This window comes from Elgaria multicarinata, chromosome 3, assembly GCF_023053635.1.
Source record: "Elgaria multicarinata webbii isolate HBS135686 ecotype San Diego chromosome 3, rElgMul1.1.pri, whole genome shotgun sequence".
Lineage (NCBI taxonomy): Eukaryota > Metazoa > Chordata > Lepidosauria > Squamata > Anguidae > Elgaria > Elgaria multicarinata.
In genome coordinates, this window is record NC_086173.1 from 30,536,073 (window position 1) to 30,561,629 (window position 25,557).

Here is a 25,557-nt window from a genome sequence, read left to right on the forward strand (position 1 = left end):
CCCCGTGCCTGGGGGCCCCACCTGTTCATCCTGGGCAAGGCAGCCTCGGCACAGAAAGGCAAGGGTTAACAGCCCTCGCCAATGCTGTTCTTAGCGTTCTTGGGCAAGGGCCGGCCTTACCATTAAGCGGAAGAAAGCAGGCGCAGTGCCTCCTGCTCCCAACCCAGTTTACTTTCCTTAGCGGGGACACGTGCACTCGCACTGCCTCTTCAACATTTTTATTAATGATTTGGACGAGGAGGTGCAGGGAACGCTTATCTAATTTGCAGATGACACAAAAGTGAGTGGGATAGCTAATACCCTGGAAGACAGAAATAAACTTCAAAGTGATCTTGATAGGCTGGAGTGCTGGGCTGAAAACAACAGAATGAAATTTAGTAGGGATAAATGCCAAGTTCTACACCTAGGAAAAGGAAACCAAATGCACAGTTACAAGATGGGGGATACTTGGCTCAGCAATACTACAAATGAGAAGGATCTTGGAATTGTTGTAGATCACAAGCTGAATATGAGCCAACAGTGTGATGTGGCAGCAAAAAAAGCAAATGGTATTTTGGGATGCATTAATAGTAGTATAGCTTCCAAATTGCGTGAGGTACTGGTTCCTCTCTATTCGGCCCTGGTTAAGCCTCATCTAGAGTATTGCGTTCAGTTCTGGGCACCACACTTCAAGAAGGATGCAGGCAAGCTGTAGTGTGTTCAGAGGGGGGCAACAAGGATGATCAGGAGTCTGGAAACAAAGCCCTATGAGGAGAGACTGAAAGAACTGGGCATGTTTAGCCTGGAGAAGAGAAGATTGAGGGGAGACATGATAGCAGTCTTCAAATACTTAAAAGGTTGTCACACAGAGGAGGGCCAGGATCTCTTCTCAATCCCAGAGTGCAGAACACGGAATAATGGGCTCAAGTTACAGGAAGCCAGATTCTGTCCGTACATCACAAAAAACTTCCTGACTGTTAGAGCAGTACGACAATTGAACCAGTTACCTAGGGAGGTTGTAGGCTTTCCCACACTAGAGGCAGCTGGACAACCATCTGTCAGGTATGCTTTAGGGTGGATTCCTGCATTGAGCAGGGAGTTGGACTCAATGGCCTTATAGGCCCCTTCCAACTCTACTATTCTATGATTCTAAGGACTTTCTGTCTTCAGGAGCTGCGCTGGACAGGCGTGCAGGCACTGTGTGGATCCTCCGTATTAATATTTTTATCATTTCCAAACACCAATAAATAAAAAAACACGACAGTGTGTGGATTCTGAAGGCAGAAAGACCTTAAAGAGGCAGTGTGCTGGCGATGCAGGTGTGCGTGTCCACACTTGGAAAAGTAAGTTGGCTGGCGGCGGGCAGGGTTGGGAGGCAAGGTGCTGTGAGGTGCATGGGCAACCTGAGTAGCGGCTTCTTCTTGGGCACGTGGGGTGTGTGTGCAGAGGAGGCCACAAGGGAGAGGGATCAGGGGAAGGGGCTGTGAGGACACAGCGGGTCCCCAGCGCATCAGGCAGTGACCTGCCTTGGGCTGGGCCTGCTAGCTACCTATTGCTTTTTGCTCTTCCCGTGTCTCCCCTGGCTCTTCACAGCCCCCTTTCCCACAGATACAGGATCCATGATGTCATGGTCAGGCACCTCCCAATGGCCCACAGCTAAGCAGGGGCCCATGGACATGCTCCGGCCCCTCCTTTTCGCTATTGTAACCTTCTTCCTCACCTGCCTCTCGCTCTGGCCCAGACAAGAGTGGTGGCGAGAAGGAGGAACAGTAGCTGCTATGGCCTACTTGCTCTCTGCCTGTCAAGTAAGTGGGAGCAACAGTAGGAATGGGAATGGAGCAATAGCAGTTGGTGAGAAGGCAGACTTTCTGAGGGAAAGGCCCCATAGATGGTGTCTTGCCCAAGGGCCTCCCAAAATCTTGAGCTGGACCTGCATGATGCTGTACCCTGTTCCATGCAGACTAGGAGGGAGGCCCATCCCTTGAACAGTTGTAGTAGCCAAGGTACTTCCAGCTGTTCCTTTGTGAGATTGCTGGCCTACTTTCTCCAGCCAGGCTCCTGGACCCTTGCAAGCTCCATGCTGGACAGTTATGCAACAGGTGCTGGTGTTCCTAACATAGTGCTGATGCCATACGTGGCACTGCACCTGTGACCTGTAGAGGTACTGCCCAAGGCACAGATCCCCTGCTGGAGATACTGGTTGGCAGCCCCACGCATCTCTCCCTTTCAGGATCTTCTGCATCCTGGAAGCTATTCAATTAAGACTTTATTTGCAACATATGTGTTGTTTCTTTGTTGCTAGGATGTGGTAGATAGGGATGCCTTTTCCCCAACCTACGGTAATACGTTCTGGACATGGCTCAAGAACATTGATCCCTCTACTCTGAGCTCACTCAGGTTCCTTAGACCAGGCTTCTCCAGATGTTTTGGGCTTCAGCTCCCATCAGCATGGCCAAAATGAAGGGATGATGTTAGTCTGGAAAGTCCCTAGTTAAGGAATGCTGCTTTAGACCAGGGCTGAACAGAAGGTAGATCTCCACATGTTTGAGACTTCCACTCCCAGAAGCTCCTGCTAGTATGACCAATGGTCAGGAACGCTGAGGGTTGAAGTCTAAAAAAATCTGGAGGTCTCCTTTCAGCCCACCCACTCTAGATTGTGAAGGGACAAGCATCTCATGGTACATAAGTAGGAGATACTGTTGCCAGGGTGTTGGAGGCAGTCAGGTAGTGGGGAGGGACATTTAGGTTGGCTGGGATGCTCCCTGGGAGGGAGGTATGGCCTATTAGGCGCTGGGCCTGTTCAGACAATACATTAAGTCATGGTTAGGCCCCTAACCCTTTTGCAGCAAATGGCTACTGAGCATGTTTAAACCATGCTTATGTAGCCACCATGGTTTGGAATGGGTTTTTACAGCATAGTAAGCCATAATGTTTAACTCAAAATGCTTATTCACTGTAGTTTATCATGTTGTTTGAACAGGGTCAATTTAGTGTAACATAAACTGTCAGGTACAAGTGAGGAGTCTAAAGAGCCGGCAATCCCACATAGGAAGGAGTCAAGTTATTGGTTCCTGTGTCTGGATGGGTGGGGGACCCTCTCCCTTTCCTCATGTGGGGTGTGCCGTAGATTCAAAAGATGGATCTCCAGCATGTAAAACATGTTGTTCCACCAGTCCAGGGCTCCTTCTACTTCCCATCATCCTGGCACCTACGACTGGATGTTGGGGCTGAGAGCTGGGGAGATTGTGATCTGTGGCTGTGAATGAGTGGTTAGAGGAGCTCCAATGTGGGTGCAAGATCTGGGAGCGCTCTTTTACCCCAACGTGCCTTCTTTGCATGTGCCATGTCAGGCTGCAAAAGGTGAACGGAGCTTACGTAAATTAGATATATGTGTATAATAAGCTAATACAAAATAGATGTGAGGATATGACCATATATGGTTTATGCCAGTTTTCTTGACTGTATGTCAATTTCAGGGAATGTATGCAGATGATGTTCTATCTATCACAAATTACAATGAAAAGAACAAAAATTGGGGATTAAGATTCTAGAGATAGTCTGAATGAGGTGGCTAACTGGCCTTTCCTTGTGTAGAATATACTCACGGTAAGCCTCCCATTTTAGGCATATTCATTTTGAGGTAAGAGTAGTTGTTCTGAATATACAAGCTGAAAATTGCGCATGATAAAATCTGCCCAGATGTATCATAATGCTGCATAGAAACAGCCTCATACAATCAGCAACTAAAGTTACTGTACTTACCCTTTTTAGCCACAAGGGGCAGCTTTAAACAGGCCCATAAAAACAAAAGCCCCATTTGCCTTAGGAACTAGTTATTAAAAAGATAATTTCAACCAAATGACGTGTTTTTGAAATGGTGTCAGGACAAGCTGGCCATGGTATTGTCTACAACCCTGCTCTCCCTCCCTAGACCTAAAAGGTGCAGCAAGCTTGAGAAATTGACACTAGAGTGATTACTGATCCCTAGGGCTTGAGCGGAATTAACCCTGTATTACTTGCATTTCACAGTATTGATTCCTACTCTTTTCCAGTACAGCAAGGCTTAATAATTTCAGCATCTTTAAACTTAGTGATAAACTGCCCTAACAGTAGAGTTTCCACCCTTCACACTGAGATAAATATCATCTACTCTACTTCTACCTGGCAAAGCGCTCCTAAGAGCAGAAATGCACTAGCATAAAAGCTGGCAACCCTTACAGGAGTGGGAAGGGGGAGGGTAACATACATCTGGATATTTGGCTAAGATGTGGTTAAAGGAGTAGTATTCAGGATTCAGTTATAACAACTTTAAAAAAAAGAAGCCTAAGCAATTAAAAGACCAGAGCTGAAGTGGAGCTCAGATGCTCCCCTTCACTATCGCCCCGCTCGTGCTCTCCGCTCCTCTGATGCCATGCTTCTCGCCTGCCCTAGGACCTCCACTTCCCTTACTCGGCTCGTCCTTTTTCTTCTGCTGCCCCTTACGCCTGGAACGCTCTTCCAGAACACTTGAGAACTACAAACTCAATCACTGCTTTTAAAACTCAGCTAAAAACTTTTCTTTTCCCTATAGCCTTCAAATATTGAGTTTGTTCTGACTCTATACTGTTAGCTTCTCCCTACCCGGTGCCTGTTTACACTTCCCTGTGCCTGTTTGCATTCTCTTTCCCTCCTTATTGTTTACTACAACTTTATTAGATTGTAAGCCTATGCGGCAGGGTCTTGCTATTTACTGTGTAATCTGTACAGCACCATGTACATTGATGGTGCTATATAAATAAATAATAATAATAATAATAATAATAATAATGATGTCTGAATGGATGGAAGCTGAGTGTGTATAACAGTACAGGGGAGAGAAAGGGATTAGAAGAGATCCTGAAAAAGCATGCTTCTGTATGCTTTCAAGTAAGAAGGGAGGGACACGTATATATGGGTGCTGGATACAAGGGCGCTTATGTGTGTGTGTGAATTTAATATGGATGGTGACAAATGCATGAAATAGTATATGTAGGGCAGTCCATGAGAGAGAAATAGGGGAGAATCAGCTCACAGAGGTGTAGGGAGAAAATAATTATTTTGTGTGCTTGAGCTCTAGCCCCACCTCTCCCTCATCCAGTCTTTGGGGCAGTGTACTTGGAGGTGGGGCTAGTCGCACCTCCCACAATTGTCATTTTATGGTGGTGTCCAGGGCAGTTTCTCAAATTTCCAGATGTGTCCACAGGCCCCCAAAGCCCACCTAGCCCCAATTTATGTAGTCATAAAATGAATCTGGTACATGCTACATAAGAGTAGGGGTTATGGAAACACCTCAGCACTACTTCAGGAATGGCCTTTCAAAGACCATTAGTATAGCTTCCAAATCACGTGAGGTACTGGTTCCTCTCTATTCGGCCCTGGTTAGGCCTCATCTAGACTATTGTGTCCAGTTCTGGGCTCCACAATTCAAGAAGGATGCAGACAAGCTGGAGCGTGTTCAGAAGAGGGCAAGCAGGATGATCAGGGGTCTAGAAACAAAGCCCTATGAAGAGAGACTGAAAGAACTGGGCATGTTTAGCCTGGAGAAGAGAAGATTGAGGGGAGACATGATAGCACTCTTCAAATACTTAAAAGGTTGTCACACAGAGGAGGGCCAGGATCTCTTCTCGATCCTCCCAGAGTGCAGGACACGGAATAACGGGCTCAAGTTAAAGGAAGCCAGATTCCAGCTGGACATCAGGAAAAACTTCCTGTTAGAGCAGTACGACAATGGAATCAGTTGCCTGGTGAGGTTGTGGGCTCTCCCACACTAGAGGCCTTCAAGAGGCAGCTGGACAACCATCTGTCAGGGATGCTTTAGGGTGGATTCCTGCATTGAGCAGGGGGTTGGACCCGATGGCCTTGTAGGCCCCTTCCAACTCTGCTATTCTGATTCTATGACCGCATGGTCAGAGCTCGAGTTGAACCCATCTCAGCTGTGTTACAGGAAGTGCCAGTTTTTGTTGTTGTTTGGCCAACTCTTGCTTAAGCAGAATCTGAATGCACCTTTTGTATGCTTGAGGCACCATCTTTGCTCATACAGAACTGCAGATAACTCAAAATGCACATTTAGGGACACCAAGATTCAAACTTAATTCATCTACCTTATTAAAAAGGATATTCAGAGCGCAGAAAGGTTGTAGAGGCATTTTTGGCCTACTCTAATGAACCTGAGGTTGCAGACATGTGGCTGGCTGCAGGACAGCATGTTAATATTGTTAAAGATGACTACTGCCCTTTGTCCTATTTAGAAGTGATTAGCACCAGATGAGGAGGAAGAAGCAAGAGTAAGCTCTTGAACTTTCCTTTCTATAATGTAGCAGGATTTTCTGTATCAATTCAGTTAAGAGCAATTCCCTCTGCAAGGCATGTGGACACACCACCTCATTTGGGTCCAAAGGCACAGCACTGGTTTCCACCACTGGCCAGCAAGAACTTCTTACTCTTGGAATGGCAGCCAGCCAACCAGGCAAGCAACAGTCCACCTACCACAAGCTATGGCAGATATGCTGCTCTTCCTCACCCTGTCCCCTGAAAAAGACACAAGCCACTTCTCCGATCTCACCAGATATTTTATTGGAAATGTTTAAATACTTTGCCGACATGTTACACAACTTCCCATCTGGGAATCTGGACAATATGAACCATTGGAGATTGGATAGCAAACCAGTTTTGCCTCAACAACCTCATGAATGCTCTTCAGCTAGCTTCTCAGCCTTTGCCACAGCCTCCTCAATGGGCCCGACCATGTAGAAAGCCTGCTCTGGAAGGTGGTCGTACTCTCCTGCAATTGAGAACCAAGATACACCGCAAATTAGACAATGGAATTAGCTGGCATTGATCAAGAAGAGTAGCAGATTGGCACATTTGTATATGAGCAGCACTGCATGCTGCTAATGGGGTGTCTCTTGCTTCTTTTCTTGGTTTCACTCCAGAGGACAGAAGCAGCAACTTACTATAGTGTGCCTGCAACTGCTTGTAAGCCCACTGTAAAGGGTCATTTATCTCTACCATACCCATGCTTCCTTGGATTTGGGTGCAGGTGTGAAAAAACATTAGGGCATCTGGCTGATCTTTACCATGTGTTACCTCTTGGGTAAAATAGTAGTCTGTATTAATTCAATTAGGTGTCAGGGATGCAGATGTGCTGTGCTTGAAAGAGTGGAAAGGTACGAACATCTTACTAGACAGGGTGGTACCTAGGAGCTGAGAAACCTTTGAAGTGTTCCAAAGGCAAGCCAGTGGTGCCTTTAGGGGATTATCAGGGCATTCTTACCTACAAGGATCTGTTGGAAGCCCTTGATGGTTTCCTTCAAGGGTACGAGCTTGCCTGCATGGCCAGTGAAGACTTCAGCCACTTGAAAGGGCTGGGATAGAAATCTCTGAATCTTACGGGCACGGGCCACTGTCAGCTTATCCTCTTCAGACAACTCATCCATACCCAAAATAGCAATGATGTCCTGGAGGGACTTGTAGTCCTAGAAAAACAAAACATGCATGTCAGTAGAGACAGTCTAGGCACTCTGCAGCAGAGGAAGTCACACACACACTCTTTTATAGCCACTGCTAGTACCTAGGAAGGTCAGATGGTAAATGTTTCTTGCTAGAAAATGCGTGTAGGGATTTTTGCATATATATTAAGTAGGGATTTCTCCATTACATTCTGTACCTAACCCACCGATTCCTCACCTGCAAAATTTTTTGCACCCCACGGGCCACATCATAATGTTCCTGCCCCACAATATTAGGATCCATGATACGTGAGGTTGAGTCTAGAGGGTCCACAGCTGGGTAAATGCCCAGTTCAGCAATGGCACGAGACAGCACAGTGGTGGCATCCAAGTGAGCAAATGTGGTTGCAGGGGCTGGATCAGTCAAGTCATCAGCTGGTACATAGATGGCCTGGGGAGAGAGAGCAGACTTATTACAGAGACAGCTTAAGCATAAAAACAGCTTTAATGCTATCAATTAGCAGCTTTGAACAGCCATTTATAATGAAAGGTAACTGCCAGATTGGATCAAGATGGAGATATAGATAGCAGTTCACCTTTGTTTCACAAGTGAGCTACCAACAAAGCCCGTATACAGCTTTGTGGACAATTTAACACTTCCCTTTTTATAACAGCATTAATATTTGTTACCTGCACAGAGGTGATAGAGCCCTTGCGAGTTGTTGTAATTCTCTCCTGCATGGTACCCATATCAGTTGCTAGAGTAGGCTGGTACCCCACAGCTGAGGGGATTCTGCCCAGCAAGGCAGACACCTGGAAGAGAAGCAATAAATTACCTTTGTAGTCCTTCAAATCTAATACAGTTGAGAAGCACAGGATCCTTCCCTTACTTGTCTGTAAAGCAGAAGTCTTATACAATTAATGCAAAAATCACAGGGACTGGTCCAGTGATAAGGATAACTAACTGATTTTCTTCCACATATTTCTGCTGGGCCGTACATTCTGCAGCCCTGCATCTTACAACTACTATGAACAAACAGAGAACCCTTCCAGGTAGTAGACTCCAATCTGAAATTGCTGGGTCAGAATTTTAGAACGATGCTAGTCTAGTGAAATCAGAGTAGAAGTTTAATCTTGTAGCAGAGGACAACTTATCACACCAAAGCTTACCTCCAATGACATCTGTTTATTAAGGTCCAGACTGAGAATACAGGATATACAAACATATACACAGACATACTGAACACTATGCCATGAACATCAGACAAATCACGAACTTGTTAACTGGGTTATCAATTTAACTGCAACAGAAAAAAAAATCCCTTAGCAATCTTTTCAATAACTACAGAGATAACGTCAGCTAACCAAAAAAGCCCTGCTGAATCTCCTCTCTTAATTTAGTATAACATTCAGAAGGGGCAATGTAAGTGCAACCGGAGGCTTTTAAACATATAGTTTTAAATAATTAGCCCCTTTTGTCCCAATAAAGAATGGAATCGCCCCACCCCCACCCCACAAAAGCTTACCTCAGATCCAGCCTGTGTGAAACGGAAGATGTTGTCAATGAAGAGGAGTACATCCTGACCCTCTTGGTCTCTGAAATATTCAGCCACGGTTAATCCAGTTAGAGCAACTCTGGCACGAGCACCAGGTGGCTCATTCATCTGTCCATAAACCAGTGCGACCTGAAGGATAAGAGATTTCACATAGTTAGCGATGCGGAGAATTATTCTATGTGACTGCAGGTTCCCAGCTTGATCATACCAAGTTAGTACATTATTGGATGCATACAGAAATGGTCTATTCTGTTTCTTACAGTTCCCAATGACTCCAGCTTATTTCCAGAGCACAACCCACAAACTTCAGAAGGAAGACAGTCCATCCCCTTTCTCCACTTGCTTACTCTATTTACCTGTATCAGTCTTTCATGGGGCTATGGTCCGGCAATATCTACACACTGTATAAAAGTGAGCACAGTCCCTGCCTTGACTTTAGTAATTGTGCATATTTACTATCCTTGTTTGTCCAGAAATCAAGACCTGAGACTCAGTATTCTACATTTCCAAGCCTGAAGCAGACTAACCACTTTCTGGTACAAGGTACAATGTTCCAGCTTTGAAGATGATAGATTACACCAACGGAGATTGTATTTTTTGGGCCTTGAAACAGTTTTTTCCCACCTGGGTAGCCTGACTATTCTACTCACCTTGGATGTGGTATCTTTCAAGTTGATGACCCCAGATTCAATCATTTCATGGTACAAATCATTTCCTTCACGGGTTCTTTCACCAACACCAGCAAACACCGAGTAGCCACCATGGGCTTTGGCAACGTTATTGATCAGCTCCATGATCAATACAGTCTTGCCTACACCAGCACCGCCGAAGAGTCCTGGGAAAGAAAGCTTGTTTAGTACCTCAAGCTTCCCCTATATACTCCCCCTAGCACGATCCCATTCCTTCTCAGAAACAGAGCTGCTTCAGCAATCTCAGAAGAACGAAAGTCATGAGTTTACTCATCAGTGAAGGAAACAAAGCTAACACCATGTCAGCAGTATATAAACATTCTGACTGACAATGAACCAGATGCCAAGTTGCCAGCAGGGAAGTTTCAGACATCCATGTTGTTAACCCCCTACCCCCAAGGTAGGACCTATTCCACATGGAACATCTTAGATAACTTACCAATTTTACCACCTTTGGCATAAGGTGCAAGGAGGTCTACAACTTTAATGCCAGTGACAAGGATTTCCTGTTCAACGCTCATTTCAACAAACTCTGGTGCTTCAGCATGAATAGCAGCAAACCTGCAAGAGATAGTTGACTTCCTGTTAAGTAACTCATACCCCATCACATAGTGCTTACACATAATTGAGCCCAACCTGTTCAATGTAACACTGTTTCCAGGATGGGCAACATCATGGCTCCTTTTATGTACCTTATGATTGCTAGACCTATCAGTTTAACAGCATTAATTGATAATAAATGCAGAGGTAAGCTTGAAACTGAAATGATTGAGATATCCTATAATGCTAGAGTAGTGAAGGTAATGGCTGGAGCAGATATTATTTATATACTAGGTTCTCTGAACCAAAATGAAATATTTAATCACATATTTTGAACAGAATTACTTTGATTTTAGACCAAGTTACTTTTCATATTCTAGAAAAACTAGTTTATGTGCACTTGAACAGAGCACTTAAATTAATTTGCTATATACAGTTTAGAATTTAACACTGCATTTCTTTAGGGCTTCATCAGCAGAAGCGCTCTTCAAAACACAAAGAGCTGCAAGACTGAAAAATATTAACTGATTGTACTTAATTGGCGTTCTGCTAATGGAAGGCTCATTGATCCAGCAGAGACTTCTATCAACAGAATGTGAACGAAAATGATTATTATTATTTTTTGCAATCCCCCTTCCTCTCCAAATCTGCTCCACAGGGCTGGAGGATGCTTCAGAATAGGGTAAGAATTGGCAAAAGGAGCAGAAATTGCCAAAAATTGCCTCTTCTCATTCTGCTAACAGAAGCTGTCTCGAGATCAAACTGCCTTCCATCAGTAGAGGGACACCAACTGGATAAAACTCCATGGAAGTATTTGTAGCAGTCAAAAGCTTTCTGCTGCCATAAACCCTTAGAAACTTTGCAAGGGCTCTGCAATCTAAATGTAGCAGTCAAACATTAAGACCGCCAAAAAACAAAAAACAAAACAAAACTCAAGGCTCTCTGATATTGAAGGTATCTGTTTTTGACCTCCATCTATAAACAACAGTTGCCTTATCATTTATCCCTCAGATTCACACTTACTGTTTGGTTGTTATTGGGCCTCTTTCATCTATTGGCTCTCCAATTACATTCATGATTCTGCCCAAGGTCTCTGGTCCTACAGGAATTCTGATGGGTGCACCAGAATCCAAAACTTTCTGACCTCTCACCAAGCCTTCAGTACCATCCATAGCAATGGTACGAACAGTATTCTCACCTACAACAGAAGATAAACAGTACAGAAAATGACTTTCCTGCTAAGCCGGTGTCTGGACCATGGAAATGTATATCAGGGTTCAGAGAAGTCATTTCCCCCTCTGCATTCATTCCCAATTGTAAAGTATGAAAGGAAATCCAATTTTTATTCAAGAAAAATGACACGAAGTTTGCCCAAAACTTCTGCACAAACTATGTACTTTCTGACTCCTAATGTTCAGAGACCAAGAATTACCACCTACCAAATCTTATAATAGCTGTGTGGCTAAACATCAGCACTTCAGTAAAGACTCATTTTATCACAAATAGTTGTAGACTGGAAACTCATTAGTACAGGATGCCAAGGTCAAGGCTTCAGCAACAGACAGGCAAAAATTTGTCACATCCCAAGTCTCTGGATTTGACAATTCCAGAGGGATAAGCTACTCTTTATCAAGGAACATCAGATCACAAATGCCAATGTCATCAGAATCTCTTGCATTCACCTGAAAGTCAAACATAGTAAGTTGGAGACTGCTAACCAGCTAGAACTGGGCCACAACACTGATCAATAATGCTGGCCACATGGCTTTGTGTCCAATGGCCTTCTGGTGAGTTCATTTAAATTTCCTTCTCAGATCATAAATATGGCTTCAGCAAGCTCAGAAGAACGAAAGTCATCTTTTAGTGATCATCAAGGAAGGAAGAGTTAAACATAACTGCAAAGAAACCAAGTATACTAGTAACGCTTACCTAAATGCTGTGCCACCTCCAACACCAAACGTGTGTCTCTGCCTTGCACCTCAAGAGCATTGAGGATTGGTGGAAGGTCCTCATCAAACTGGACATCCACAACGGCGCCAATGACTGCCACGATGCGCCCAGTAGAAGTGCCAGCTTTGGCTGCAGGAGCGGCCTGTACAGCATAGTTCCGGCCTAAAGAATAAAGGACAGCCATTAAAAAAAAAAAAAGGGGGGGGGGAAGATGCTAATCAAAGAATATATTCACTCCATCCCCAACAACCTACAACACAAGCAGATACTCCAGGAGAGTGGACGTTAAAATACCCACCCTTTTGTCCTAGAAAACTTCAAGGTAGAGATTCAGTTTGTGACCTTCATTCACAACACCTTGAGGTTATCAATATGGGAGACTTCACAGGCAAAACTGCTCAATGATACAGAGATCAGCACAGAGAGTAGATTGCTGCTAAGCAGAGAGCAAGCGTCATCCCCCCCAGGATATGGAATTTGATGAGGGTCGCGCACACATTCTCCCTGGGTGTGCGACCCTTACCCTGTCACTGCATTCATTCAAAAGGTTTGCAGAGGAAGCAAACCTTGTGAACTTACGGAAAGATCAGTAATGGTGGACAAGCTCTCTTTTAAGGGAAGCTTCTCTACCACTATTGATATTCTTAACAAACCCCACTAATAAGCTTCCACAGTATGAGAGCCACTGCAGTTTACTGAGCCATATATCTGCTCTCCTACCAAGAACAACTCATTCATACAGACAGAAGTCCTACCCCAGCCTTTACTAGTCTGGTGTCCTCTAACAGACTGATGGTCCACAACTCCCAGCATGCTCCAGCCAGTCGTGCTAGCTGAGGCCTGCTGGGAGTTGTAGTCCCAGCAGGGCACCCTATCTTTATAACACCCTCCAGGTCAAGGATTTCTATCCTTTAAAATCCATACACCAGTGTTCAAGCACGAGTTCTCATTAAACCTGCTTTCTGTACCTTAGTAGTTTTGATTTCTCTCCATGCACTGGTCTGCTTGGCCGAAAGAGCCAGGGGATATCCGGCCCCACGTTCCTGACCGCGCTGGACTCCCTGCAGAGCCTTTTCTTGAAGGCCCACCGCCGCCATGTCACAAACGGGGACGCAGAGCCTCGTCTCGTGTCCTCAGGAAAAGCGGACAGCTGCCGCCGCCGCTTCTCCTGGAGCACCGAAGTGAGCCTCGCCAGCCGCGCGGCGCGTGACATGGCAGCCCTCCGCGGCCATGCCGCAACACCGGGGCCCAAAATGCTGGCTCTCCCTCCCCACCCAGACCCCGACGTTTGACTGATGGCGACCCAAGGGTAGGAGCTGCTTCCTGGAAAACGACCACTCTTCTTCGAAGCAATGGGTGAAATAGCACACGCACACCGCAACACAGGATAAGACCAATTTTTTTTGGGGGGGGGGCGCTCAGCCCTTGACCCAATAACCGAGGGATGGGGGGTGGCGCCCTAGCGAACAGGGATCCTTGCGAAGGATACTTCGGGCGGCTTTACTTAGGCCGAGACCATCCCGGTCTCCATTCGCGCTACTAGGCCCCAAGGTGACCCCGCCCTCAGGGGCTCTGCTTTCCACGCCCCTCACTTACGGGCCTCAGCGGCAGCTGCACCAACACCCCCTCGGAGCTGCAGTAGGTCCTGGAGCGGACTCGGGGCGCTCCGCACCCCGCGCAGCAGGGAGGCGGCCGAAGAGGCGCAGCAGCGACCCGCAAACCCCAACATGGCGGCCACCGGCTGACTGAAAGAGCAGAGCTGCCGCCAACCTTGATCAGCTCCTGCTGAAGGGCGGGATTGTACGGCTTGAAGCCGCTATTGGCCGGGAGTGGTCGTCCTTCTAAAGCCGGTTGGATGAACTTCCCTTGTCACTCATGTGAGGGAGAACTCGCTGATTGGAAAGGGCTCATGCCTCTCTGTGCGTCGCTCAGGCTTAAAGGGGCGGAACTATGGGACGCACACAACCTGCGAAGTACTAAAGCGTTCGTCTATTGAGCCCGGTACCTGCTCTTCACCACTAAGGGACTCTGATACTGGATGAAGGTGACGCCCATCACGAAAATCCTGCGTGCTAACTAGATGGAATTTTAAAAGTCCCGCCTCCATAGATAGGATTGGTCAATGAGTAGGAAAAGAGGCGGTTGTAATTTTTAAGGGCGCCGTGCGGACCAAAGAGACGGGATGGAGCACGTGTCCTAGATTTGTCCTTGTTGTAAATGGGAACTTGTCAGCGTTTCCGTAGGTCGCGTGGGCATACGATGGAGAGAGCTTGGAATTTGCAACGGGAATGCTAATTCCAGATTTCACTATAAAAATCAAGTTCGACCCAATGCACGTTTTTCTGTCAAAAAAGAAGGGGGGGGGAAGGGGGGGGAGCTATGAGCCTATGCAGTTAACCATGCTTAAATCCATTGATTTGAATGGGTTTAATACAGGGTAATCTTATGCATGTTTAGGCAGAATTAAGTTTATATTCCCCGATAACTGTGCATAGGATTGCAGCCTAAAATCATTGACTTTACGTAGTTTTGGGCTATAGGTTACATCAAAAATTTGCTTCTAAGTAAACATGAATAGGACAGTGCATAACTGCAGTCATACGTGGGAGGAAGCAAACCCTTTAGGACCGGACTTGTTATTTAGTCTGATTGTGTTTTGAATTTTATCATGTATTTCCATGTATGATTATGCATACCAGGGATCCTTCAATTTTTTAAAAACTTTTGTTTTTCTGAACCCTCATCCAATGAGGCAGGGTGAGAAATTACAGAAAGTGCTACATTGCAGAATTTGCATATAATTAGACCTACAAATGATATTGCATACTGTCCCCAAATTTCAGCCACTTACTATTTACCCTTCTCTTTCTGGAAACAAAAACATGCCTGGAGCATAAAATATCCCAGTAATCTATAGACTTTGCCTTTGGGGTGTCTTTAGAGCCTAAAGACAAGCAACATACTGGGATGTACTTGGTATCAATAGGTTGGCACAAGCCATGGGATTTCATTGGGGGAACATTTAATTCACCAGAGACAGCATTGTAATGAGGACAGAAAAACAACCCCCCAAAAAGTAGTTTTAGTAATAAAAGTTATACCTGGACAGCTTATGATACTTCTCTAATATTTAATATTTTGAGTTTAAAACACACTCCTTATGGCACCAAAGGTACATCTGAGATTGTGGAGCATCTTACCACCCCAGGACACATTGGAAAATGGCTTGGGGTAGTAAAATATCCCTAAACACATGTCTATACATATTTTTAGGGCTTTTGGATGAGGCTCACTTTAGTCACAGGGTCAGTTCACGCAACATGATAGCCCATGGGTTAAATAGTCCATGGACTGTTGAGGAAGAGTGGGAGAGAGCAGGTGCACTGCATGCTTGCCACTTCTGTTTTTAATCAGCAACCCACAAGCAGTTCTTTTATAGGTACGTTCCCCAAACTTGGGACTGCTGGGTTTATGGGCTAAACAACCTAGTGGTTAACCACAGTTTATTGTTGCATTAAACAGCTCATGGGTTGTTTAACACATGAGCAGTCTTTATGTGCGAAGCAGGTCTTACACTCAAACTCAAACCCATGCAAGTACACGCAGTTGATACTCAGACTCAAACCCATGCACATAGACACAGTTGAGTGATCCGCTTTGTGAATATTGGGCAGTCATATTTGAAACAGCATTATAGCCCAGATAATAGATTAGGGATAGGCAACCTGGCAGCCCCAGCCAGCATGGACAATAGTTGGGAATTATCAGAGGTATAGTCCAAAACATCTGAAGGGCATCAGATTGCCTAGTCCTGTAGTAGATGGTTCCTTGAGACAAACAGCTGGCACTGCTAATCAAAAGCCACTGTACAGCTTTTCCATGTTTGACCCCTAATTTTTTTTTATTATTTTTTTTGTGGTAAGAAAAAAGATGGAAGTAAATGGGAACACACAGAAGGGTCACAAATGGAAGATGACATCTGGAAGCCCCTACCACCACCTCCGGCAAGATTCCATGAATGAGGTAGGGCAATTGCCCAATACTAGCCTTGTCTGGAAGCACCCATTGCCTCCTGGAATCCTATCCTCCCCCTTTCCCAAATAGAGTTCAGGAATGGTACTGTTCACACCACCAATAAAAAGAAAAAAAAAGATTCAACACTAATATATACACACAGTCCATATATTTTAACGAAGCACCCAAATGAAATTGACACCCATAGGCAAATAGCTGGTAACCACTGTGGTGACTTAATTTTTGAAGGAGTACTTCAGGCACACTTTGCAGCACATGATCTTAAAAGCCAGAAGAGAAGTTGTGAACCCAATAAACTAGTCTTCCCCTCCTCCCACCCCACCCCACCCAGTACAATGGTGCCATGAGGGACAGGCTTCTAGATAGATGCACAAGCATTCGTTAGCAGGATGCTTTCTGAAGCCCTCACTTCTTTACAACGTTTTTAACTACATCTGTATCTTGATCAGATTAGAAGACAGACTACCCCTTAACGTATTTGCAAGTTGATTATTCAAGTGTCAAGCAGGTGTTTTTTCCTTTCCTCAACTGGAGATTATAATCATTTATCAATTTGTCTATTGCATTTCTATCCCATCCTTCCTCCAAGGACCTCAGGGTGGCACACATTGGTTCCGCTCTCCCCCTTTTTATCTTCGCAACCCCATAAAGTAAGCTCGGCAGTGACTGGTTCAAACTCACTGAGTGAACATAATGGGTGAGATCTCATCAGTTCAAGTCCACACTCGCAGATGCTTTCGCAGGTGTCAGTTCTGCAGAACTGCAGGCAATGCAGCTGTAACTGGTTTAAATGCATGTAAACCAGTTTGACAGAGGTTTAACTACTTGTAAGAATCCTTTTTTTTCTGGATATGCTTTCTGAAAGCTACTTTCCTACTGTATAAAGTTATAACACAGATTTGCTTTTTCCTTTCTTTTTTAATTCTCAGGGTATTTTTTATACACATAACATTACATTGGAAAAATATATACAAGACTTAGAGGATCTTTACCATTTCTAGAAATGCAAGCTTCTGACTTCCAAACTCTACCAAGAAAGGAACTGTGTCCTTGATGAGGGCTGGAATAGCTCCTTTTTGCAACCCGGTCTCTCAACAAAAACATGGGCACTGTGCCCTTTACACGCTGCTGCCCTGGAAGTCATGCACAGAAGGATAGGGGTCTTGTAATCAAATTCAATTATTCTAAAGCCGGAGGTGAACTATGGATAACAAGTAGATTATCAGGAAGGCACCCATTTTGCCAAGGGAAGTAACCCCAGCCCTGGCAGATTTGCAAAAGATCCCACTATTAAGAAATCAAGGCATCTGGTCTAAATACAATTTTAGGGCTCATGGAAAGCACCAAGCTTGGACTTACCACATGGCAACATCAGGAAAATATTAATGAAACATGCACACCATTTTCTCCCACAGAGAGATACACTGCAGTTCATCTAATAGAGCTAATGCTAATGGGAAAAGGGACTGAGGGAGGCCTCCTGCTGTCCATTCCGTATTGCAAGTGAGAGAAGCTGGGATCTAGTGAACTGGTGTCCAAAGCTAGTTCCATCCTTGCCCTGAAGGGGTTTGGGAGTTAATGAATTAGAACGGGGCATCTGGATGTCAAGACTCCCGGATAGATTTGGGGCTTAGTGAAGGCAGAAGCCCGTCACTCACGATGCCTTCCAGTGACGTCAGGTCCACAGTCCCTATGGACATCAGAGTGCCAGGGTGTCCTTGATGAGGCGTCGCATGGTGGTAGTGACCGAGGTTCCAAGTGAGTCAGTGATCTGGTAAGAAATCTTGTACAGGTAAGGCTGCACATCCCGCAGCCCCGTATCAAAGACATTGTCCACCTCAGACTGGGTGGGCATCTTGGGGAGGTACTCGTGTCGATTCATCACTTCCACGATGTTGATGATCTTTTCACAGAGTTTCTCGCCCACTTTCTCACGGCAGATCTGCCGTTCCTGTTCATTAGCCAGGCTCACCACGTTCACTTTGACCATCCACACTTCCCAGGGAATGCACTCATCTGAGAAGGGCCACCGTGATTTCTTCTTCTGGTAGAACTCCAGAGAGATCTGGCCCATCCCATCATTGCCCGAGTTCCGCAGTGCATCCTGGGAAAACAGAAGCACCAATGAGCATTTTACATGACTGATTCCCCCAAGCTGCCCTTCTGACACATAGAAATCAGCGATCCCCCTACCAAGAATGATGCTGTGCAACCAAAGTAGCTAGATAGCTATGTAGCCAAAATCACATACGATCTGACAACTTTAAAAATTAAGCAAAATTTTAGCTCGGAGAACTGTTTAAAATAATATTTGCTAAAAGCATTTGACTGCAATTCCAGTCATTAATGGGCGGGATACCTTCACACCATACAACATTCAATCTTTCTCCATGAACCCTAATCCCTGCCTTTTAACCCCACATGGCTATTGTCCTGCACTGTGCCTGGCATCTATTTTTCTTTCTCATCTACTGCCCCGTTCCATATTTAAAGGTTCCAGTGATAATAACCAGAAAATTGTAAAAATAAAAAATAAAAACATTTCTAAATTAAGTACATTAGCCATGCAATCTTACAAAGGTCTTCTCAAAAGTAAATCCCATTGAGTTTGATGGGACTTCCCTCTAGGTAAGTGTGGATAGGATCACCACTTAAATTGCAGGGAGTTGGATCCATACTTAGAGTAGACATATTGAAATAAATCAGATTTAACTTTGTCATTACTAAATTAAGTCTCAACAATTTGAATGGGCCCATTCTAAGCATGACTAAGTCTGGATCCAACTCAGTACACGTGGTTTTTATTGCACAATTCTAAACCTATTTCAATGAACACTTAATATTTTATGCTTCCAAAAGGGGAGAGAGAGATGTTTTGTGTCCTAAATCCTTCTAATTAAAAACATGCCTTCAACTTATCTTAGAAATTTGCTATTTATTTATTTTAACCATTTTACACTGCCCTTCATTCTATTTAGAATTTCAGGGCAATATAACAATCAAAGATCACAACAATATGAAAACAGCTAAACCTATTAATAATACATCCATAAATTAAAATACCTGGGTAAACAAAAATGTTTTTGTATGGAGCCAAGGAGATTATAACATGGGCAGCAGGTTGGAAGGTCACTGCTAAGGCCCCCTTGTCCTTTGTTGTCACAACCCCTACCTCTGAAAAGGGCACCTGAAGAAGGATCTCAGCAGAAGATCTGAGCTTATGAGCAAGATGTGAATCACTGGGAACTGTACCACAACAACTTATGATAGGGGTTTTACAAACAAACAGGCTCAGTTCAGACAACACGTTTCTCTACACAGTGGGAAAATTCCACTCAACAGTTGAGTTTGTAGGGGGTACTCCCCACACAATATGTTCTAACTCCACCGTTGTGTGACTGTGGGCTTCCATGGAGTTGAGTAAAAGGCAACATGAGGTTTGACAGTTCCTCCGCCCTCTCTCTCTTCCTCCAGTCCTCCCAATGGTATCCCATCAGGCATTGCTGGAAAAAAAAAACCCAACCCCAGTGGCTCTCACTCCTTTCGCTGCTCTTGCCGGAGAACTCTGTAGCCAGGGAGAAAAGTCCACTCAATGCAACGGGAAACTCCATGGAGCCCTCCACACAACACATCAGTTGTGCAGGAACTCTCCTCTGCACAGCGTGGATATTCAGCGTGCAATGTTTTCTAAAAATAACCTCTACCGTGGGATTCAAGTCTTCCCTCCAGACAACACATTTCTCAACGGTGGTGTAAAAACTCCACTGTGGAGTTCTAAAACCAACACTGAGAAATGTGTTGTCTCAACTTAGCCACAGTCTAGGAATGACTATAGCTAAACCATGCAATATTACAGAACACTTGTTTAGATGTGTAAAGCATATTGCTATACAGACTGGGAAATAGCATCTTCAACAACAACCCAGGGGAATAACAATTAAACAGTAACCAATCCCAGTTTACATAAAGAAACACGATAGGATTGGTTATCTTCAGCAAATTCACCAGTATATAGGTCTTTCAAAGGCTGCTTGTTATGCTTCTGGCACATTCCTGGGATAACTATGTCACTTGTGCAAGACACGAGAGGTCATCCAGCTCCAAGAGGGTAGTGATGGGGCCAGGATGGTCCAAAACAGTCACAATTGTTGAGCAATGGCTGGGGAGGGCAAAGCTTTATTTTCTAGATGAAGGCTGTAGTATCTATGTAACTATATAAAAGTCAGTTCCCAACTCTGGCATGACCAAGTAACTGAACCCAAGAAAGGGTTAAGAACATAAGAAGTGCCCTGCCGGATCTGACCAAGGGTCCATCTAGTCCAGCACTCTGTTCACACAGTGGCCGACCAGCCATTGGTTATGCAGAAAGAAGCAGGCTTTGTGAGTGGGTCTTCACTAGCTAATCCTGATCCAAGTAGATCCCTCTAGTTTCACTCATATAAGTGAATGGTTGACATTCATGCATATGGCAAAAAATACTGCACTAGGGAACAACACTGTGGCAGGGCAAAATATGCCCTCCACTCCAGTCACTGAGACTGTAATCTTATAGACACTATTTGAGATTTGTAAGTGGAAGTTTCTGAACTATTTCTGTGACCAGCATAAAGAAGCAGCATAGTTGCAACAAAAAGTAATGAAATAAATACAGCAACAGTAAGCTTTACCTTGAATTCCCCAACAGCCTTTTTCAATGCACGATCGAGCTCGTCTGAAGTGACCCTGACGTAGGTGAAATCAATGAAGTCACAGTCAACATCTTGTGTGCCAACTGTCCCAATCGAGTAGGTCCCTTCCTTCTTGTAATGGAACTTTCCCGTGCTGCGATGGAGCAGTATGGTGTGCAAAACAGCTAGCATGGCCTCTTCAATTTGGCGACCCTCGACCGATATCTCCAGCACCTCCGAACGACAGTTCATCTTGGCTTTTTGCAAGGGAAAATAAGTAAGTTGCCCTCTAATAAAACAAGAGTGCAAGCAAAAGAGAGAATGGCAATGTCTATGGAGGACATCCCAGCTGGTTGTAGTAAGAACTTCGTAACTTTAAGAACTGATGCCTAAGGCAGCAATCCTACACACATTTTCTTGAGACTATGTCCCACTGAACCCACGAGGCTTATTTCTGAGTAGACATGCACTGTAAGTTTGATTTTCCTCCACCCTCATCTCTTTTCCTTTCTTTATTGTATATTTTAGAGGTAGCACAAGAAATACCCTGCAATTTTATTTAACATGACTAAGCTGTTCTGTAGCAAAGCCTAAGAGCAGAGACAGTAGAATTAAAACAAGTATAAAGCATTTCTCAGACACAAATTAAAATATGCCAAATAAAGAAATACTTGAACTTCTGCATACCATCCTCCCAGAACTGGCCTGGGCAGTCATGTGAGGCAAGACTCTTATGGGAAGAAATCTCCTAGGAAGAACTATCCGACGGAAGACAGAGTTTCTGTACTTTTTATAGTTGTGTAGAAGAGGGAAGTTTATAAGGTGCTGCAGTTCTCACGTCAGCATCACTAGGACATGAAAAGCTGTATTTCCTGAAATCCCCCAATCTACTCAGTGATTAAAAGTACAAGAGACCTGCCCTCTATTTTATTGCATATGTTAACACCAAAGTTTTCCAAGTGAGATTGGGTTGCAAAGTTTGTTTGTTTTTAATGCAGCCGCACTTAATGGGCAGTACCCAAACCTGCCTCCTCCTAGTTCTAGTGCAACAGGGAACTAGCGGTTCCAAAGGCAACCCAAAATGAGTGAAAATGCTCATTTCCAGAACAGCGCAGTTCAGTAGAGCTTGCAGAAGGAACGTCCGCTGACCTGTTCCAATTTGGAAACAAGCTTTCCTGCTTGTTTCAGGGGTTTCTGTTTGAACCACTAGCTTTCTGTTGCACAAGCGGTGGGTCCCACTTGCCAAGCCGATGAAGTGGGAGCATAGTGGCAGTATTGGATACTACTGAATGATATGGTTGTCTGGGGGGGGGGGGGGGGCAATTAATTTAAAAAGTATGTAACAACACCCAATGACCTAAATTGACTTGGATCCAACTTAGCATGTACGATTTATATTTAATCAATATATCTAAAAGATTACACCATTTTAATTGTATGTGCTCTAGAAATATGTCAAACAGTATTTTCCGATAGCCAAAAATATTTGAACTGAAAAAATTAAGAAAAACATACACTAAGTTAACCTGGGATGCAATTCTAAATATGTGGGAGCTCCTTTGGACATAATGCAACTTACTTCTGGCAAAACATGCATAGGAATGCTCCATAAATTTGATTTAAATGCAAGATTCAAACAAACTCCAAGCTTGACGTAGAAATTATTGTTTTTGTTGGAATATCTAAATATTTTAAGACATGACAATTCAGTAGTATATCCTTCCTTACATTGGTTTATATCCCGTGACAGTCTTACTTAAGAGTAGACCCAGTGAAATGATTGGGACATAAATTAGACAAATATTGGATAAACTCATTATTTAAATTAAGGGGAGAGAGAGGAGAGGATGCAGGGACTAAAACAATTAACCAAGCTATACATTTTATTATATTATATAGGCATGCATACTTCATATGGAGAGTCACCTGTAAAAGAATTATAATGTTGGAACTGCCCACTCTGACTAATATTGTACCTATTCATTATGCCACTAACTAATTTTATGAAACAATGTGTTTATAGAATTGAAAACATTTCCATGGAAAAATTAGCAGCAGAAAATTATGGAAAATGTTTCTCTACATATCAGTGCCTGTGCCTTTAACAGCAATTAAATATACAGAAATTAAGTTGAAATATTGCCTAATATTCCAGCTCCATCCGAGGAAAAACATCACTTGTTCATTTTCCTCATGTCCATAAGCCAAATAAAAAAGTTGACATTGGCACCATGAAGGACAAAAGTTAGCTATCTAGGCTATGATCCACCAGTCTAAGGAACAACACCAAGTGCCTCAACAAGGTTGTTGTAAAAACTGAGATAATATAAATGAGCCAATGTGGACAATGAGGGATGTCACCTGGGTTCAAATTTTTAGTCAGGCCATGGGTTCAAATCCTCACTCACGCCAGCCTAACCTCACAGGGTTGTTGCAAATATAAAACCAATCCTGGCTCCAGGTTTTGAACGGCCCTTGGGCAAGACACTCTCAGTGGGGGGCCCATCCTCAAATGAGTCTATCTGCTTATCAGCATTACTGCCAGCTGCCATTACTCCTCCTCCTCAAAGCTACCACTTGCTTGCTTGACAGCCAGACAGCCAGTGAGCCAATAGGCAATGGCATCTGCTTCATCTTCTTCTCCCCACCACCATCGTCTGGGCCACAGCAAGTGGCAGATGAAAAAGGTTGCAATGCTGAAGAGGAGAATCAGGTCCAGGGGATTCTTGTCAGTAGGCTCCCTACTGGGGTGTGGGCCCTTGACAGATGCCCAACCATGCCAACCCAGGATAAAATGGTAGAGGACAACCATACATTCTTGACTTCCTTGGGGGGGGAAATAGTGTATAAACATAATAAACAATAAACACAATCTCATAGCTGAAGTGCTATTTAAGTAGTAACTACTATTATAAACAAGAATGTAACAGGTTTGCCTCCTGCCAATCCTATGCAGCAACTCAACATTAGCCACATCTTACAGAATGGGGAAGATGGCAAACGAATTGGCCAAGAACACCCTGGTGACTCCGTGGCAGAGGTGGCATTTGAACTCAGTTCCAGGAGTAGGGTGACCATATGAAAAAGAGGACAGGGCTCCTGTATCTTTAACAGTTGTATTGAAAAGGGAATTTCAGGAGGTGACATTTGTATCTATGGGGAACCTGGTGAAATTCCCTCTTCATCACAACAGTTAAAGCTGCAGGTGTCCTGCCCTCTTTTAAATCTGGTCACCCTAGTATAGCTCCTGCATCTTTAACTGTTGTGATGAAGAGGACATTTCACCAGGTTCTCCATATATGCAAATGACACCTGCTGAAATTCCCTTTTCTATGCAACTGTTAAAGATACAGGAGCCCTGCCCTCCTTTTCATACAGTCACCCTATCCAGGAAGCGCATGGTTTGGGTTCAGCCACTTCCAGGCCAGGAAACCACTTAGGGGATTAAGCCTCCCCTCTTTTCTGGCGCCATGGCCCTAACCGTCTCCAGCGCTCGACTGGGGGTTAGAAGAACCCTTGGTAACGAAGGTAACCAACTGGGCAAAGGGGTCGGGCGCCGCTACTCTGGGAATAAGAATCGGAGACTCACCTGCCCCAACCGCTTGCTGCTTCCCAGGGCGAACAACTTAACCCTTGGACCAACCTAACTACAGATGAATAGGAGGGGGGAGCTCCAAAGACATTCTCTATCTTAGAGCGAGCCAATGCTCCTCCTCCAGCCGCATCCTCTTAAATATATGTAACCGTACAATGAGTTATGTCCTCGTTGTATTTAATTTATGCTTAGGCATTCCCCCTTTCTGGGATTTTAAGGGTAAGCTTTGGCCTTCCTTCCCCCCGCTGTTCTTAGTACGTTCCAACAAAACAAACCGCAGACACAGCGCTGGAAGGAAACGTCATAAGACTGCAACTTCCTGGTTTAATGAACCGATTTAGCTCTCTGCTTCCACCTGTAGGCTGCGATGTGGTGCTACGTAATAATTTCAGAAACTCCGCGACTGTTTTTATTTACTAGGCGCTGCTCAAAGAAGAAAGTCCCTGTGATATGGAAGAAAAAGAGGGATAGGGAGGGGAGCAGGTAAACCAATAAATCACAAACTGTTTTGTACTTCAAGTTTATAATTTGCTTATTTTCTATGAAAGCTTGTTTGTCCTCGGGGTTCGGGCCATCGGGGAATCTAATGATGACCTATATATTGGGAGACTATCTGCATAAACAAGATGCAACTATCATCGTTCCCCATAGAATCCGACTGTTCATTTCTCCCCCAACTTAAAAAATCTACCAAGGTGGAACTCACACAGTCGGCAGAAAGCAAGCATCGGTTCTTTAACTCCTCCCTACAGAAAGCAGGAGCAAAGGAGGTCAGTAGCTCCTGTCACTAATAGTTATGCAGGAAAGGAATTTCAGCAGGTCCAGCAAGAATTTCACCTGATCGTAATGCAGAGGCAAGAAAAGCTGCGTTTGCTGAAATCCCTTCTTCGATACAAAAGGAGACCTATCGTCCTTTGCGTCTCATCAGCGCTGAATCTGTGTTTACTCGGTATGATGTCCCGCTGAGTTCGATGAGGATTGCAGCCCACCGAGTCCTCGCAGTTAGCGCTGCTTCTTTATAAAGAATATCCAACGGGACATTGTAGCTTCACCTTGTTTATGGCTATGCTAGCTTTCCCC

The 25,557-nt window shown here is 44.4% G+C and overlaps 2 protein-coding genes and 2 non-coding genes across 5 annotated transcripts; all 4 read right to left on the bottom strand.

The window, feature by feature from the left end:
- Nucleotides 1-6,545: 6,545 nt before the first annotated feature.
- Nucleotides 6,546-13,941, bottom strand: ATP5F1B (ATP synthase F1 subunit beta). The gene is made up of 10 exons (XM_063119850.1): nucleotides 13,777-13,941; nucleotides 12,160-12,342; nucleotides 11,254-11,428; nucleotides 10,130-10,251; nucleotides 9,652-9,836; nucleotides 8,972-9,130; nucleotides 8,136-8,258; nucleotides 7,684-7,896; nucleotides 7,271-7,472; nucleotides 6,546-6,778 (listed from the first exon to the last, which is right to left on the bottom strand). The coding sequence occupies exons 1-10, from the start codon at nucleotides 13,907-13,909 to the stop codon at nucleotides 6,681-6,683; spliced, it is 1,593 nt and encodes a 530-aa protein (XP_062975920.1). The 5' UTR covers nucleotides 13,910-13,941; the 3' UTR covers nucleotides 6,546-6,680.
- LOC134397020 (small nucleolar RNA SNORD59) lies at nucleotides 9,903-9,973 on the bottom strand. The gene has a single exon (XR_010025310.1). It is a non-coding gene; the product is annotated as a small nucleolar RNA SNORD59 (small nucleolar RNA).
- LOC134397083 (small nucleolar RNA SNORD59) lies at nucleotides 12,036-12,110 on the bottom strand. Its single transcript, XR_010025351.1, has one exon. It is a non-coding gene; the product is annotated as a small nucleolar RNA SNORD59 (small nucleolar RNA).
- A 3,172-nt stretch (nucleotides 13,942-17,113) lies between the features above and the next one.
- Nucleotides 17,114-24,527, bottom strand: ATG101 (autophagy related 101). 2 transcript variants are annotated; one of them, XM_063123146.1, is made up of 3 exons: nucleotides 24,472-24,527; nucleotides 20,883-21,139; nucleotides 17,114-18,319 (listed from the first exon to the last, which is right to left on the bottom strand). In XM_063123146.1, exons 2-3 carry the CDS (start codon nucleotides 21,132-21,134, stop codon nucleotides 17,915-17,917), a joined length of 657 nt encoding a protein of 218 aa, XP_062979216.1. In that variant the 5' UTR covers nucleotides 21,135-21,139; nucleotides 24,472-24,527; the 3' UTR covers nucleotides 17,114-17,914. The 2 variants fall into 2 exon arrangements, with proteins under 2 accessions (XP_062979216.1, XP_062979215.1); XM_063123145.1 differs by having other exon boundaries at nucleotides 20,883-21,171; nucleotides 24,472-24,502.
- Nucleotides 24,528-25,557: the final 1,030 nt, after the last annotated feature.

Bases quoted from the DNA above. Each gene is read 5' to 3' on its own strand.
- ATP5F1B (XM_063119850.1), bottom strand. From the start codon at position 13,909: ATGTTGGGGTTTGCGGGTCGCTGCTGCGCCTCTTCGGCCGCCTCCCTG. The intron at 7,897-8,135 runs GTAACAAATATT...CTCTCTCCCCAG, and splicing joins GCTCTATCACCTCTGTGCAG to GCCATCTATGTACCAGCTGA. The intron at 7,473-7,683 runs GTGAGGAATCGG...TTGTTTTTCTAG, and splicing joins GGGTGCAAAAAATTTTGCAG to GACTACAAGTCCCTCCAGGA.
- ATG101 (XM_063123146.1), bottom strand. From the start codon at position 21,134: ATGAACTGTCGTTCGGAGGTGCTGGAGATATCGGTCGAGGGTCGCCAA. The intron at 18,320-20,882 runs GTAAAGCTTACT...CTGTTTTCCCAG, and splicing joins AGGCTGTTGGGGAATTCAAG to GATGCACTGCGGAACTCGGG.